The sequence below is a fragment of the Teleopsis dalmanni genome, chromosome 2, assembly GCF_002237135.1.
Source record: "Teleopsis dalmanni isolate 2A chromosome 2, ASM223713v2, whole genome shotgun sequence".
In the NCBI taxonomy this organism is placed as follows: Eukaryota; Metazoa; Arthropoda; class Insecta; order Diptera; family Diopsidae; genus Teleopsis; species Teleopsis dalmanni.
In genome coordinates, this window is record NC_051847.1 from 72,383,508 (window position 1) to 72,398,518 (window position 15,011).

The window sequence follows — 15,011 nt, forward strand, 5'->3', positions numbered from 1 at the left end:
ATTGAGCTTAGATAAAATTAATCCTTTTAACTATTTTTTTAAATTCTTATTAAAAAAAATAAATTAAAGTTCTCATCTTATCTTATTATTTATTTAAGTTATAAGCGGCGATCTAAGTATACATAAATTAAATAAAATAAAATAGAATATTAATAATAGCGAATGTAAAGGAATTTTTACTACTGAAGTCAATAAGTTTGAAGTTATATTTGCTTTATTCTATGAGAATTCTTCTGTAATCTTAAAAGAAAAAAGTAGAATATCAAACGCAATAAAAGTAAAGGAACTTCTTTGACTGAAGTCCACAAGTTCCAAGTTGTTTTTCTTATTTTTCCATTCAGATACTTTTCGTCCAGAACTTTCTCGTATCTTATTTTTTGCATGTGTTAAGTGTAAAGGTCACTCTTTAAGATAGTGAATTAGAAAATATCTTACTGAAAACCTTTTGTAAATTAATTTCGAATTATATTGTAATATCAGCTATTAACTGCTATTTATGAAGAATCGTCTAAACACAAATATTTAAATGCCCGTGCCCTTAATATGTAGTTTTGTATAGTATATATTTAGTTTAATATAGTTTAAAGACTTTAAATTTTGTATATATATTATCAAGTTATCTGTACACAATATTTCTGACTAAATTAAGCTACTGTATATATCTAAAATTGATTTATTGTATTATAGATCATCGTTTACGGCAGCTGTTGAAACCAGTTCACCTCAGTAGTGCGTTGCGAAAAAAACAATGGAAAAAAATATTGAACAAAGAGTTTGCATCAAATTTTGTGTTTCGAACGAAATTTCGTGTGCAGAATCGTTGCGAATGCTACAAAAGGATTATGGGGAATCAGTTTTATCGAAAACTCAAGTTTATGAGTGGTACAAAGCCTTTCAGGACGGTCGTACGACCGTCGAAGACATGCCGCGTTCTGGACGACCTTCGACCTCTACCACCGACGAAAACATTGAAAAGGCAAAGGAATGATGATACACAATGATAACACCTAATTTATCTACGTTTTATCTAATTTGCGCTATTCGAAGTTCTGGTAAAAACCAAAATTCGCTCCCATACTGACATAATTAACTATTTCCATCAATTTACTCGAACTCATAATACATAAATAAACATATATCGTTTTAATTTATAATCTAATAATAATTACATTTTTTTTATATATTTATACTTCAAATAAATTTAGTACACATTTTAATATTAAGTACACTACAGACGGTTACAAACCATTTTTAGAGACTTGTCTTTTTTATAATGAATTTTTTAATTTAAATAAATAACTATTTATGCAAATGTTAAGGAGTACATATAAATATCAGAAACCAATGAAACTCAAATATATATAAACTGAATTGCATATTAAAATATTATTGTACAATTTTGATTAGTGGACAAATCAAATTTTTATTCATGCGTAGCAAGTCTCCAACAATGTTTGGCAAAATCGTTGCGTTTGTACATCACTTTATGTTACCACGTGCATGACAATTCACCATCGAGTTAACTTAGTTGCGTTTGTCAATTATTTATTTTAGGTGAAAAAATAAATCTGAAAAATTTTCTTTTATTGTTGGTTATTACTCATTCGTTTTTGTATTTACTCGGTTGAAGTGGTGTGTGAACCTGAAGCTCCATAAATTTTTGCAAATCAATTTTTTGGGATAAAAGTATTCTATTTTAGACTGGTAAGTTTGATATTGCTATAAATTATTTTACTTATAATTAATATAAATAAGTAAATGACAATACTCTATTTGTGAATATAAATATTGGTGTTGAAATACAATTGCAAAAATTTATTCGAGAACTCAGAAGAAAGTAGGCAGCAAGAAGACTAATGCCGTTAAAAAAGAATAAAAAAAAAAAAAATTGCACGCCGGAATATTTAGCAGTGAAAAATGCGCATTTATAATTAACACATATTCGGTGAAAATATAAAACTTTAGATTTTCAGTTCTATTACAGTTTTTATTTCTCTAACGGTTATTTAGTATAAATGTTATGCATTATGCTTTCATACTTTTATTCCGAAAATTCAGTGGATTTTTGGTTAGAAAAATATCTTTAAATGTATTGGTGCAACGATTGGCGTCTATGACGCTGGGATGACGTAATGCCGATTGTGACATTAAATTCCAGTAACTAAATAATTAAGCTTATTAAATAAATAATTAGAGATATTAGTGCAAAATTGACGTTTATGGTTAGATTTAAATTGGTGAGTTAAGTAAAAGTGCTGAATGAATCAGTTGTGCGGTTTATGAATCATATGAATCAAAAATTTAAAAATATTTAAATATTTTACTTTTATTTTTACTCTTATTCGACCCACCCCTTATTAAGGCCGATATTGACTTAACATAAATATTCTTTTATATACGTACAACATAGAACTTATCAGAAACTATACCTGCTCTATGTGAATTTTTCTACACCGTCCTGTCTCTTAAGAAATGGGGGGAATAACCCAAACAATATATTTTATATAATTATATATAAAAATTCATTAAAATCCTTAATATATAATATGACATCTTAAAATTAATCAATTTACTCTCTTACGGCACTAAATTTAGGTCTGTTGAACTTTTATACCTAAAATTTGCCCCATTTACTCCTCAGTACGAAATCACCATCTTAGTTTTTTACTTACAGTCTTTAGAGACAATAAATCTCAAATTTTCAACTGCACTGATCCGCAGTCAACTAAGGCAATACTCTCATATATATTAAATAGTCTTAAAATCAGATCATTTATTATAAACGAATAAGATTTGCTTTTCCCTAAAAATTTTTTGTAGATATATTTATATATATAATTATTTTCCTACTATTTATAACCTTTTTGTTTTTATCGCTTACCTCTTAAACCTAACTATAAGTATACATCAAACCTCCTTCTGTTACAACTCTAAGTTCCAGTTGGATTTCAGTAGATATATCATAAGACTCAAAATTATAATGATGTTTAACCATATATATATTATATATTATTTGCGCTCACCCACCATGTGGCTTGAATAATCATCCTGAACTTATTTAACTAATTAGCTTAGCTAATTGAGCTTAGATAAAATTAATCCTTTTAACTATTTTTTTAAATTCTTATTAAAAAAAATAAATTAAAGTTCTCATCTTATCTTATTATTTATTTAAGTTATAAGCGGCGATCTAAGTATACATAAATTAAATAAAATAAAATAGAATATTAATAATAGCGAATGTAAAGGAATTTTTACTACTGAAGTCAATAAGTTTGAAGTTATATTTGCTTTATTCTATGAGAATTCTTCTGTAATCTTAAAAGAAAAAAGTAGAATATCAAACGCAATAAAAGTAAAGGAACTTCTTTGACTGAAGTCCACAAGTTCCAAGTTGTTTTTCTTATTTTTCCATTCAGATACTTTTCGTCCAGAACTTTCTCGTATCTTATTTTTTGCATGTGTTAAGTGTAAAGGTCACTCTTTAAGATAGTGAATTAGAAAATATCTTACTGAAAACCTTTTGTAAATTAATTTCGAATTATATTGTAATATCAGCTATTAACTGCTATTTATGAAGAATCGTCTAAACACAAATATTTAAATGCCCGTGCCCTTAATATGTAGTTTTGTATAGTATATATTTAGTTTAATATAGTTTAAAGACTTTAAATTTTGTATATATATTATCAAGTTATCTGTACACAATATTTCTGATTAAATTAAGCTACTGTATATATCTAAAATTGATTTATTGTATTATAGGTGATCTAGAACTTGTTAATAGAAAGTAAAATTCACTTAGTAAAATATTCATATATTCTTATAGTTTTTTAGTCCCTATAACATTTTTCACCTTTTTTGTAGTAATTTTCAATATAAAATCATTATTTTATTTTTATAGATTTTTAAGCCATAAACTATAATGCACATTAACTAATTATTTTTTAATAATGGTTTTTATATATTTTTTATCCGGCTATATGTCACTTTTTGTTAAAATTAAAATTCATTGTTTGTTTAATATTTTTTGATATATTCTATATTTCGACTTTCCTTAAGAGTCATCATCAGGATCAGGATCTAATATAAATATTAATATTAATAAAATTTATATCTATATTGCACTGTAACAACTAATTTTTTTTTTAACTTAAGAATTTTAGACTAGATATTAGACATTGACAAAGTATGTTCTATATAACTCAGCCTCTATTTAGTTTCAGTAGTTAAACACAATTTATCACAGTCATTTTAGCCGGTTTACTTCCAGTTATTGTTTTTCGTTTCCTCTTGATTTCTTTTGAGCTGTTGTGATCGGGTCTTCAAACTATATTCTAATTAATTTTAATTCTAAAAGCTTTAATATTGACAATACTTCGTTATATTTGTAGCTATTTTATTTTGAACGAAATATAAAGCTTTTTCACATATTTATAAAGTGTTGACTACGAAAATTATTTCATAAGAACCGACCGACCGAACCGTCATGGAAATGGTTCTGTAAGGTTAACTTGACTGATAAGACGAACTAATCTAAAACTGATAAGCACTTGAAATGTGCAGGTATATAGATAAAATAGATTTAATTAAACTAAATATGAAAATCATAGTGTTTCTTGCTGCGTAATTAAATTACTGGATATATGTACTGCTGTCAGTGCCTACCCCCCATTTCCATAGATGTTGTTTGTTGTAATATTAAACAATTTCCTGATTAAAGAAGACAACAACCTCATTAAATATTTCAAATTATTTTTACAAAAATATATTAGTGTATAGTTGTTGTTGTTAATACTTTATAAATATTATAGGTATTTTAAATGAAGTAGCAAACTTCTTAATTATGTGCAAATATAAATCGTTGTTAATTATTTAATAAAATAATTTGCTTTATGCGTCATAAACATTTATTTATTTTTATGAAAACATGTTATATTTTGCAATATCTTAATTTCATGTACTTTTGTTTGCTATATATTGTTTACTTAATTTTTTTTTGTGGGATTTGTCGTAATCGTAATAGGGTTTAACGACGTTTTAAATCACGTGGTATCAAGTTCACAGGTTTAAATATCAAAACGTATTAATTAAAATTATTATACGCGATTTAAAAATAAATCTGATATATTAATTTAATTAGTCTACAAATTATTTTCAATCATATGTTTTAATTTTTAAATATAGGGTGTTTTTTTTAGTGGTTTACCATTTTAAATTGATATCAAACACAATGTCAAAATGTGAGCAATGTAGCATTTACGTGGTATTTACGCATTTTCGTGGTCAACAAGCTAATTTAGCACCACCGAAATTAAAAGCATTGTATAAATCAGGTTTGCAAGATGCCATACAAGAGGAAGCTAGCACAAGAACAGCACTTGAGAAAATACAAGAAATACGTAACATTCGCAATGAACGTCGTATACAGGCACGGGATGCCGGCAACAAGGAGGCCATACGACGCACAGTGGGGTAAAAGACCCTTAAAATGGCGATCAATTCACCTGAGTTGAAAATCTGATTGTTGACTAGTTTTATATATATATATAGAACGGAAGAATATAAAAAAAAAATTTTTTTTATTGTTGTTTTTTTTTACAAATTTTTCATTAACATATTGAATTTTGGTTACTTTTACCGTAATCATATATACATTATAAAATATAATCCTTATTGTCAGCATCATCACCATCATCATATATACATTATAAAATATAATCCTTATTGTCAGCATCATCACCATGTCGCGAGCACATATGAAGATGGTACAAATATCTGCACAAACATTGCCACTCTTCGTAAGTAAACCTGGTGAAAAAGTTCCTCCGCTCTGCGGAGCTATACCAGCGGATAGTAGTTACATAGCAAAAGTCGGAGATAATGTAGCAGCATTAGTTAAAAGCGTGGACGAGGAAGAAAATTGGATATTGGCTGAAGTAGTGCAATTTTTAACAAGACAAAATAAATATGATGTTATTGATATCTTTGAAGAACAAAAAGATAGACATGTTCTGAGTAAGCGTAATATTATACCCTTACCATTAATGCGAGCTAATCCAGAAACTGATGGTCATGCACTATTTTCCAAAGGAACAATGGGTATATAATGCAATATTAATTATATCTGGTAAAATAATTATAATTAAAACTAATTTTAATTTTTTAGTTTTGGCACTATATCCTCGGACTACGTGTTTCTACAATGCAATTGTACATAAATTGCCAGAGACAGCAAAGGATGACTATGAAGTACTATTTGAGGATTCCTCATTTTCAGATGGCTATACAGAACCGCTACGGGTGGCTCAACGTTATGTCATTACATATAGACCAACAAAGAAAGGAAGCAACGGCGGAAGTGGAAGTGTTTCATCAGCATAAGCAATAAATAATATAACAATTAATTTCTTAAATATAAAATTATTTACTTAATAAATATTGTACAGTTTTATATTTAAAACTTAATCTACTCATCCGTATCTTCATTCTCATCTTGTTCCATGGCATCATCTTCAGCATCATCACCATGGCCACTATCGCCCTCCACTTCGTTTTTTATGTGTAATTCAAATCCATCGTCTTTACTCCAAGAACATTTAATTGCTAGCCTGAATTTGGCCATTGGATTTGCAATAAGCTTAAGAATTCTTGCTTGTTCAGGCGTTAAGATTTTACCTTCTTCACAGACTGTATACGCACTGTACAATGTTACGACGCCCTTGAAATAATTATTATTATTATCAGTGAACTGTAAAAACATCTACTATTTAAATGTGTGATCTTAAATGTGGCTCCATAGAATGTGTGAATTCTTCTAGTGGACCTTCCGGTAATGTGACTGTTTCTGTAGCGACGAAACCACTGCGTGCATATTCAACCGCCCAATAGCTTTCTGCCCAATCTAAAACTTCCTTTTTGGATTTTGTGGTAAATAAAAGACCAACTTGGCCATTTAAACGCTTTGATACCTGTAATTAGGGTTTTAATTACATAATAAATTTTTTATATATTATAGTTTAAACATACTTCATGTAAACCTGGTTCAATTTCTTCTGCTTCTGTGCGACCAAGTCCAATCTGCATAATTCGATTCTTGCCAAAGAAAAATCTTGAATTTTCCTTCCATTCATGTCGTAAGTCTTTCAGTAAATTATTTCTCATATTTTGTACTTGAAACACGAATATATTTGTGTAAATTCCTACACATTTTCGTATATCTTCTATAATACGTTGTTTCCAAGCAAGACCTTTACGATCAGTTTTCGTAAGGGAAACTAATAAAAAAAAATAATTAAAATTAAACTTGTCATAATTGCAAATCTAACTTAATAATAATTATTTACTTTTCTTATCCCTTTTTGAACGCGGCATATTTAATGCAGAGTTTTTATTACAGCTTTATATTTTGAAACGAAACACAATAAAAGGCACAACACGTGCGCTACGAAAGCAACAATGTGAAATGCAAAAACGAAACGTACCAAAATGTCAACACACTGAGTAAAGATAATAGTTTGTGCTGCCACGTAATTAAAGAAGTTTTTATGTTTTCGCACAGAAATCAAAAAATAAAAAGATATCAGTAAAATAAATGTTGATGGTATATTGGGGGAAATAGTAAATTATATCGGTATGGCAGCGAATATTGGTATTTACCAGAATTTCGAGTAGTAAATTAGATAAAAATTAGGTAAATAAGGTGTTACCATTATGAACATTTTGTAGAATGTTTATTAAATAAATAAACAAATTAAAAAAATTTTAAACAAAAATAAGGAATGAGTGCAATAAATAAACAAAAAAATATTTGCAGAAGTGCAGTGCAAATAATCTCTAGGAAATTTTAATTTATTTACAATTATAATAATTTTACAGTTTATATGCTTCTACAATTAGATTAATAAATGGCAAAAAACGGAAGCCAGAAGAAACATAGTAAATATTACAAAAAATTTTAAGTTAAAAAATTTAATAACTGAAAGTTTATTAAAAATTAAATGAACGGCCTAGTTCGCACACGGCTTAGTGTGCGAGTTCGAGTAAATTGAGGTAAATAAACTAAAATTTCCTAGAGATTTTTTGCACTGCACTTATGTAAATATTTTATTATTTCTTTATTGCCCTTATTTATTATTTTTGATTAAAAGTTTTCAAATTTATTTATTAAATATCTTATCAAATTTTCACAATGGTAACATTTAATTTACCTACTCTATTCAAAGTTCTGGTAAAAACCAACATTCGCTCCCTTACTGACATAATTAACAATTTCCAGCAATTTACTCGAACTTATAATACATAAATAAACATATATCGTTTTAATTTATAATCTAATAATAATAATTACATTTTTTTTATATATTTATACTTCAAATAAATTTAGTACACATTTTAATATTAAGTACACTATAGACGGTTACAAAGCATTTTTAGAGACTTGTCCTTTTGATAATGAATTTTTTTATTTAAATAAATAACTATTTATGCAAATGTTAGGGAGTACATATAAATATCTGAAACCAATGAGACTCAAATATATATAAACTGAATTGCATATTAAAATATTATTGTACAATTTTGATTAGTGGACAAATCAAATTTTTATTCATGCATAGCAAGTCTCCAACAATGTTTGGCAAAATCGTTGCGTTTGTACATCACTTTATGTTACCACGTGCATGACAATTCACCATCGAGTTAACTTAGTTGCGTTTGTCAATTATTTATTTTAGGTGAAAAAATAAATCTGAAAAATTTTCTTTTATTGTTGGTTATTACTCATTCGTTTTTGTATTTACTCGGTTGAAGTGGTGTGTGAACCTGAAGCTCCATAAATTTTTGCAAATCAATTTTTTGGGATAAAAGTATTCTATTTTAGACTGGTAAGTTTGATATTGCTATAAAGTATTTTACTTATAATTAATAAAAATAAATAAATGACAATACTTTATTTGTGAATATAAATATTGGTGTTGAAATACAATTGCAAAAATTTATTCGAGAACTCAGAAGAAAGTAGGCAGCAAGAAGATTAATGCCGTTAAAAAAGAATAAAAAAAAAAAAATTGCACGCCGGAATATTTAGCAGTGAAAAATGCGCATTTATAATTAACACATATTCAGTGAAAATATAAAACTGTTTAGATTTTCAATTCTATTACAGTTTTTATTTCTCTAACGGTTATTTAGTATAAATGTTATGCATTATGCTTTCATACTTTTATTCCGAAAATTCAGTGGATTTTTGGTTAGAAAAATATCTTTAAATGTATTGGTGCAACGATTGGCGTCTATGACGCTGGGATGACGTAATGCCGATTGTGACATTAAATTCCAGTAACTAAATAATTAAGCTTATTAAATAAATAATTAGAGATATTAGTGCAAAATTGACGTTTATGGTTAGATTTAAATTGGTGAGTTAAGTAAAAGTGCTGAATCAGTTGTGCGGTTTATGAATCATATGAATCAAAAATTTAAAAATATTTAAATATTTTACTTTTATTTTTACTGGTATTCGACCCCTTATTAAGGCCGATATTGACCTAACATAAATATTCTTTTCTATACATACAACATAGAACTTATCAGAAACTATACTTGCTCTTACCCTATGTGAATTTTTCTACACCGTCCTGTCTCTTAAGAAATGGGGGGAATAACCCAAACAATATATTTTATATAACTATATATAAAAATTCATTAAAATCCTTAATATTTAATATGACATCTTCAAATTAATCAATTTACTCTCTTACGGCACTGAATTTAGGTCTGTTGAACTTTTATACCTAAAATTTGGCCCATTTACTTCTCAGTACGAAATCACCATCTTAGTTTTTTACTTACAGTCTTTAGAGACAATAAATCTCAAATTTTCAACTGCACTGATCCGCAGTCAACTAAGGCAATACTCTCATATATATTAAATAAGCTTAAAATCATATCATTTATTATAAACGAATAAGATTTGCTTTTCCCTAAAAATTTTTTGTAGATATATTTATATATATAATTATTTTCCTACTATTTATAACCTTTTTGTTTTTATCGCTTACCTCTTAAACCTAACTATAAGTATACATTACAAACCTCCTTCTGTTACCACTCTAAGTTTAGAAGCAGAAGTAAATAAATGTTGAATTGAAAATAAATATACCTAAAATTTTCCAGTCGGATTTCAGTAGATATATCATAAGACTCAAAATTATAATGATGTTTAACCATATATATATTATAGATAATTTGCGCTCACCCACCAACTAATTAGCTTAGTTAATTAAGTTTAGATAAAATTAATCCTTTTAACTATTTTTTTTTAAAATTCTTATTAGAAAAAATAAATTAAAGTTCTCATCTTATCTTATTTATTATTTAAGCTATAAGCGGGGATTTAAGTATACATAAATTAAATAAAATAAAATAGTAGAATATTAATAATAGCGAATGTAAAGGAATTTTTACTACTGAAGTCCATAAGTTTGAAGTTATATTTGCTTTATTCTGTGAGAATTCTTCTGTAATCTTAAAAGAAAAAAGTAGAATATCAAACGCAATAAAAGTAAAGGAACTTCTTTGACTGAAGTCCACAAGTTTCAAGTTGTTTTTCTTATTTTTCCATTCAGATACTTTTCGTCCAGAACTTTCTCGTATACTATTTTTTGTATGTGTTAAGTGTAAAGGTCACTCTTTAAGATAATGAATTAGGAAATATCTTACTGAAAGCCTTTTGTAAATTAATTTCGAATTATATTGTAATATCAGCTATTAACTGCTATTTATGAAGAATCGTCTAAACACAAATATTTAAATGCCCGTGCCCTTAATATGTAGTTTTGTATAGTATATATTTAGTTTAATATAGTTTAAAGACTTTAAATTTTGTATATATATTATCAAGTTATCTGTACACAATATTTCTGATTAAATTAAGCTACTGTATATATCTAAAATTGATTTATTGTATTATAGGTGATCTAGAACTTGTTAATAGAAAGTAAAATTCACTTAGTAAAATATTCATATATTCTTATAGTTTTTTAGTCCCTATAACATTTTTCACCTTTTTTGTAGTAATTTTCAATATAAAATCATTATTTTATTTTTATAGATTTTTAAGCCATAAACTATAATGCACATTAACTAATTATTTTTTAATAATGGTTTTTATATATTTTTTATCCGGCTATATGTCACTTTTTGTTAAAATTAAAATTCATTGTTTGTTTAATATTTTTTGATATATTCTATATTTCGACTTTCCTTAAGAGTCATCATCAGCATCAGGATCTAAGATTAATATTAATAAAATTTATATCTAAAATTTATATCTATATTGCACTGTAACAACTAATGTTTTTTTTTAACTTAAGAATATTAGACTAGATATTAGACCTTGACAAAGTATGTTCTATATAACTCAGCCTCTATTTAGTTTCAGTAGTTAAACACAATTTATCACAGTCATTTTAGCCGGTTTACTTCCAGTTATTGTTTTTCGTTTTCTCTTGATTTCTTTTGAGCTGTTGTGATCGGGTCTTCAAACTATATTCTAATTAATTTTAATTCTAAAAGCTTTAATATTGACAATACTTCGTTATATTTGTAGCTATTTTATTTTGAACGAAATATAAAGCTTTTTCACATATTTATAAAGTGTTGACTACGAAAATTATTTCATAAGAACCGACCGACCGAACCGTCATGGAAATGGTTCTGTAAGGTTAACTTGACTGATAAGACGAACTAATCTAAAACTGATAAGCACTTGAAATGTGCAGGTATATAGATAAAATAGATTTAATTAAACTAAATATGAAAATCATAGTGTTTCTTGCTGCGTAATTAAATTACTGGATATATGTACTGCTGTCAGTGCCTACCCCCCATTTCCATAGATGTTGTTTGTTGTAATATTAAACAATTTCCTGATTAAAGAAGACAACAACCTCATTAAATATTTCAAATTATTTTTACAAAAATATATTAGTGTATAGTTGTTGTTGTTAATACTTTATAAATATTATAGGTATTTTAAATGAAGTAGCAAACTTCTTAATTATGTGCAAATATAAATCGTTGTTAATTATTTAATAAAATAATTTGCTTTATGCGTCATAAACATTTATTTATTTTTATGAAAACATGTTATATTTTGCAATATCTTAATTTCATGTACTTTTGTTTGCTATATATTGTTTACTTAATTTTTTTTTGTGGGATTTGTCGTAATCGTAATAGGGTTTAACGACGTTTTAAATCACGTGGTATCAAGTTCACAGGTTTAAATATCAAAACGTATTAATTAAAATTATTATACGCGATTTAAAAATAAATCTGATATATTAATTTAATTAGTCTACAAATTATTTTCAATCATATGTTTTAATTTTTAAATATAGGGTGTTTTTTTTAGTGGTTTACCATTTTAAATTGAAATCAAACACAATGTCAAAATGTGAGCAATGTAGCATTTATGTCAACAAATCAGATCCATTTAGTAGTGAAGGTATTATTTAGAAACTGCAACAATATTCGGGTGTGTAAACCAATTACTTTAATTTTTTGATAATAAAAGTTCCACCACGGCAAATTATAGGACCTAAAAAGTCACGTCACAAGTTCATTTCTGGAGACAATATAGTCATCGAATGATTGTTTTAATAATTTGTTAATTTCTCTGATTTCTATGTTTGTGCGAACGAAATCCACTATAAATCTTGTAGTTCCCAAGGTTGCTGTGAAAATGCCAATCATAACAATTCCACCGGAAACGACTTAATATTTTACGATATCCTCAAATTTTTAAATATATGATAGTGAATTTGATATTTATTTACAAATTATTTTCATGAATAAATATTGCTGAATAATTTTTTTAAACAATATAAACAACTTAGGCAACTTGAGAGTTACTCTCAAACACGCTAGTTGGCAGAAGTGACTGTTACAGCGACAGAAGTATTTTTAAGAGTTAAATATTATCTCGCTTTCTCATAAACATAGTAACCGTCTCGTTAAAATCAAGGGCTATCCAGAGAAGTATAGTTTGGTCATGACACTATTGAGGGTGTCATCCCAAGTCTTGTTTAGTATGGTCGAATTATGTCACCAGTCCATAAATAGTGCAGTTTTCAGATTAATATACACCCATGTATAATGGATCGTTTCCTTTATTCTAACTGATATTCATTGTCTTATAAAGCACCACTATGTAAACATACATTATTGAACACTAATGCTGGATAAATTATTGTATGATAAATTATGTTGAACAAATTATTATGCTAGATACATTATTCTGTTACATAAAGTATTATATTGAGTAAATTATTATGTTGGGGGGATTTATAACTTTATCCAAGAGATCTATTAGACCTCTTCATATATTAAGTGTTTCTCCAAGTCTGATTTCTGCACATATTTTTAGTCTTGTTTCTTTACCCGATATATGATATCCATATAAATATATTTTTCGTTTATGTATTTTGTCTCTTTCTGACAAGTTTGCCTGGAATTTCTTATGGATACATACGACTAAATAAATAATTTAGTAACGGTATTTAGAAGTAAGTCTATTCAAAATATTTTTTAAGCATTACTTATAAAAAATAAAGACTGAAATATCCTTTACCCATCTATTCTAATTTTTATTAAAATAGTTTACAAATATTTTTTAAAAAAATGAATGGTTAGATTGTTAGATAAATTAAATATATTATATTTCTTCCATTGCTTGATAAAGCGCACGACTTAGTCTCTTAAGCATTCTCATTTAATAGTGTCTGCGTCCACTTGAGTGACTTATTGTAACAAGATTTTCTTTAAATTATAATAATGACTTAATCAGCTGATTTCACAAAAGTATAGTGTGAACTCAAGAATATCTTCCTGATGGCAAATATATCGTATTTAATAAGAGAGTTTTCTGGGAATTTTGAAAATTTTTATAGTTCAAGGATTGATAACCCTGGTCATGTGCTATTAAATATAAAGGCGACGTTTTTTTTTATAAAACTTGCAACCGATTTCACTTATGCCTCTTATCAACTTCATTTGTAATAGGTTCGGTTAGGTTATACCGGCGATCGCAGGGGGATTCACTTAGGGCTATAGGTCCATTATGCTACCGTATTATTACAACCCCAAGGGCTAAAACCATCTTGCATCTATAATACGTGATGTTTAAAAAAGGAATTAGCGACTCAGGTCACATTAATAGACGTTATTATTTGAAATTATAATTACCTTACATAAAATAAAAATAATATAATAATTTGTTTGAGCGGACTAATTGGTCAATTTAAATACAAAATAAAAACTATAATTTATTTATGTTTAAATAAATTATATTTTATTAAAATATTCCGATATTTCGAATATCTTCGATAGTCATCTTCAGGGAAACTGAGTTTTCACAAAAAAAGAATAAAATATTTTGACAAAGAATCTATGTATATTTTTTTTTTAATATGTATTATTATTTTTAATTAATTAAATTTTTGGCTGATTTTAATATAAAAATAATTATATACTGTGTCATTAGTTTGTAAAAAGTACTATGCCACATACTTTTGTATAATAATTTTATTCTCTTTAAAGGTTCTACAAATCGTTAACAAACCTGACATGATAGTATTCTTACCAATTTAAATGCTTTTGCTTAAATGTACTTATCAGACAAGCCCTTATCATACATTTTTGATAAGATTATGCTATATAAGTTTTTAAAAATATATCTCGGTGATTTAGCTTAGTTAATAAATTATTATAATTTATTTCATTTGCTTTCCAATCCGCTACAAACACAACAATTGCAGAAACTAATAATTATACTGTCTGCCGGTATATGAATGAAGCAATTTTTAAAAACTCTCCATTTAAATTTCTCCAATGGTCTCCAAAGTCATTGCTTTGCGGTAATGAGTTTTAGTATCGTTTATCTTAAACTGTGTAGCTTGTTTAACACATCCATCCATCCAATGCTTCGATTTTATTTTTAAAGCTCC

General features: G+C 27.0%; 2 protein-coding genes and 1 pseudogene across 4 annotated transcripts in view; 2 read left to right on the top strand and 1 right to left on the bottom strand.

Moving 5' to 3' along the window:
* The first annotated feature begins 1,295 nt into the window (after window positions 1-1,295).
* Window positions 1,296-6,454, top strand: LOC119684773 (SAGA-associated factor 29-like). 2 transcript variants are annotated; one of them, XM_038098887.1, is made up of 3 exons: window positions 1,296-1,704; window positions 5,735-6,102; window positions 6,170-6,454. In XM_038098887.1, exons 2-3 carry the CDS (start codon window positions 5,745-5,747, stop codon window positions 6,382-6,384), a joined length of 573 nt encoding a protein of 190 aa, XP_037954815.1. In that variant the 5' UTR covers window positions 1,296-1,704; window positions 5,735-5,744; the 3' UTR covers window positions 6,385-6,454. The 2 variants fall into 2 exon arrangements, with proteins under 2 accessions (XP_037954815.1, XP_037954816.1); XM_038098888.1 differs by lacking the exon at window positions 1,296-1,704 and adding an exon at window positions 5,603-5,656 and having other exon boundaries at window positions 5,708-6,102.
* On the bottom strand, window positions 6,414-7,521 carry LOC119684774 (annotated as a pseudogene).
* A 1,243-nt stretch (window positions 7,522-8,764) lies between these two features.
* The window catches only part of LOC119684775 (14-3-3 protein zeta), a 47,681-nt gene continuing 41,434 nt past the window's right edge, over window positions 8,765-15,011 (top strand). The window contains exon 1 of one of the 2 annotated variants that reach the window (XM_038098892.1): window positions 8,765-8,885. The gene's annotated coding sequence lies outside the window, so the exon portion shown is untranslated. The remainder of the gene's footprint in view (window positions 8,886-15,011) is intronic. The other variant, XM_038098889.1, reaches the window with a different exon arrangement.

Bases quoted from the DNA above. Each gene is read 5' to 3' on its own strand.
- LOC119684773 (XM_038098887.1), top strand. From the start codon at position 5,745: ATGTCGCGAGCACATATGAAGATGGTACAAATATCTGCACAAACATTG. The intron at 6,103-6,169 runs GTATATAATGCA...TTAATTTTTTAG, and splicing joins ATTTTCCAAAGGAACAATGG to TTTTGGCACTATATCCTCGG.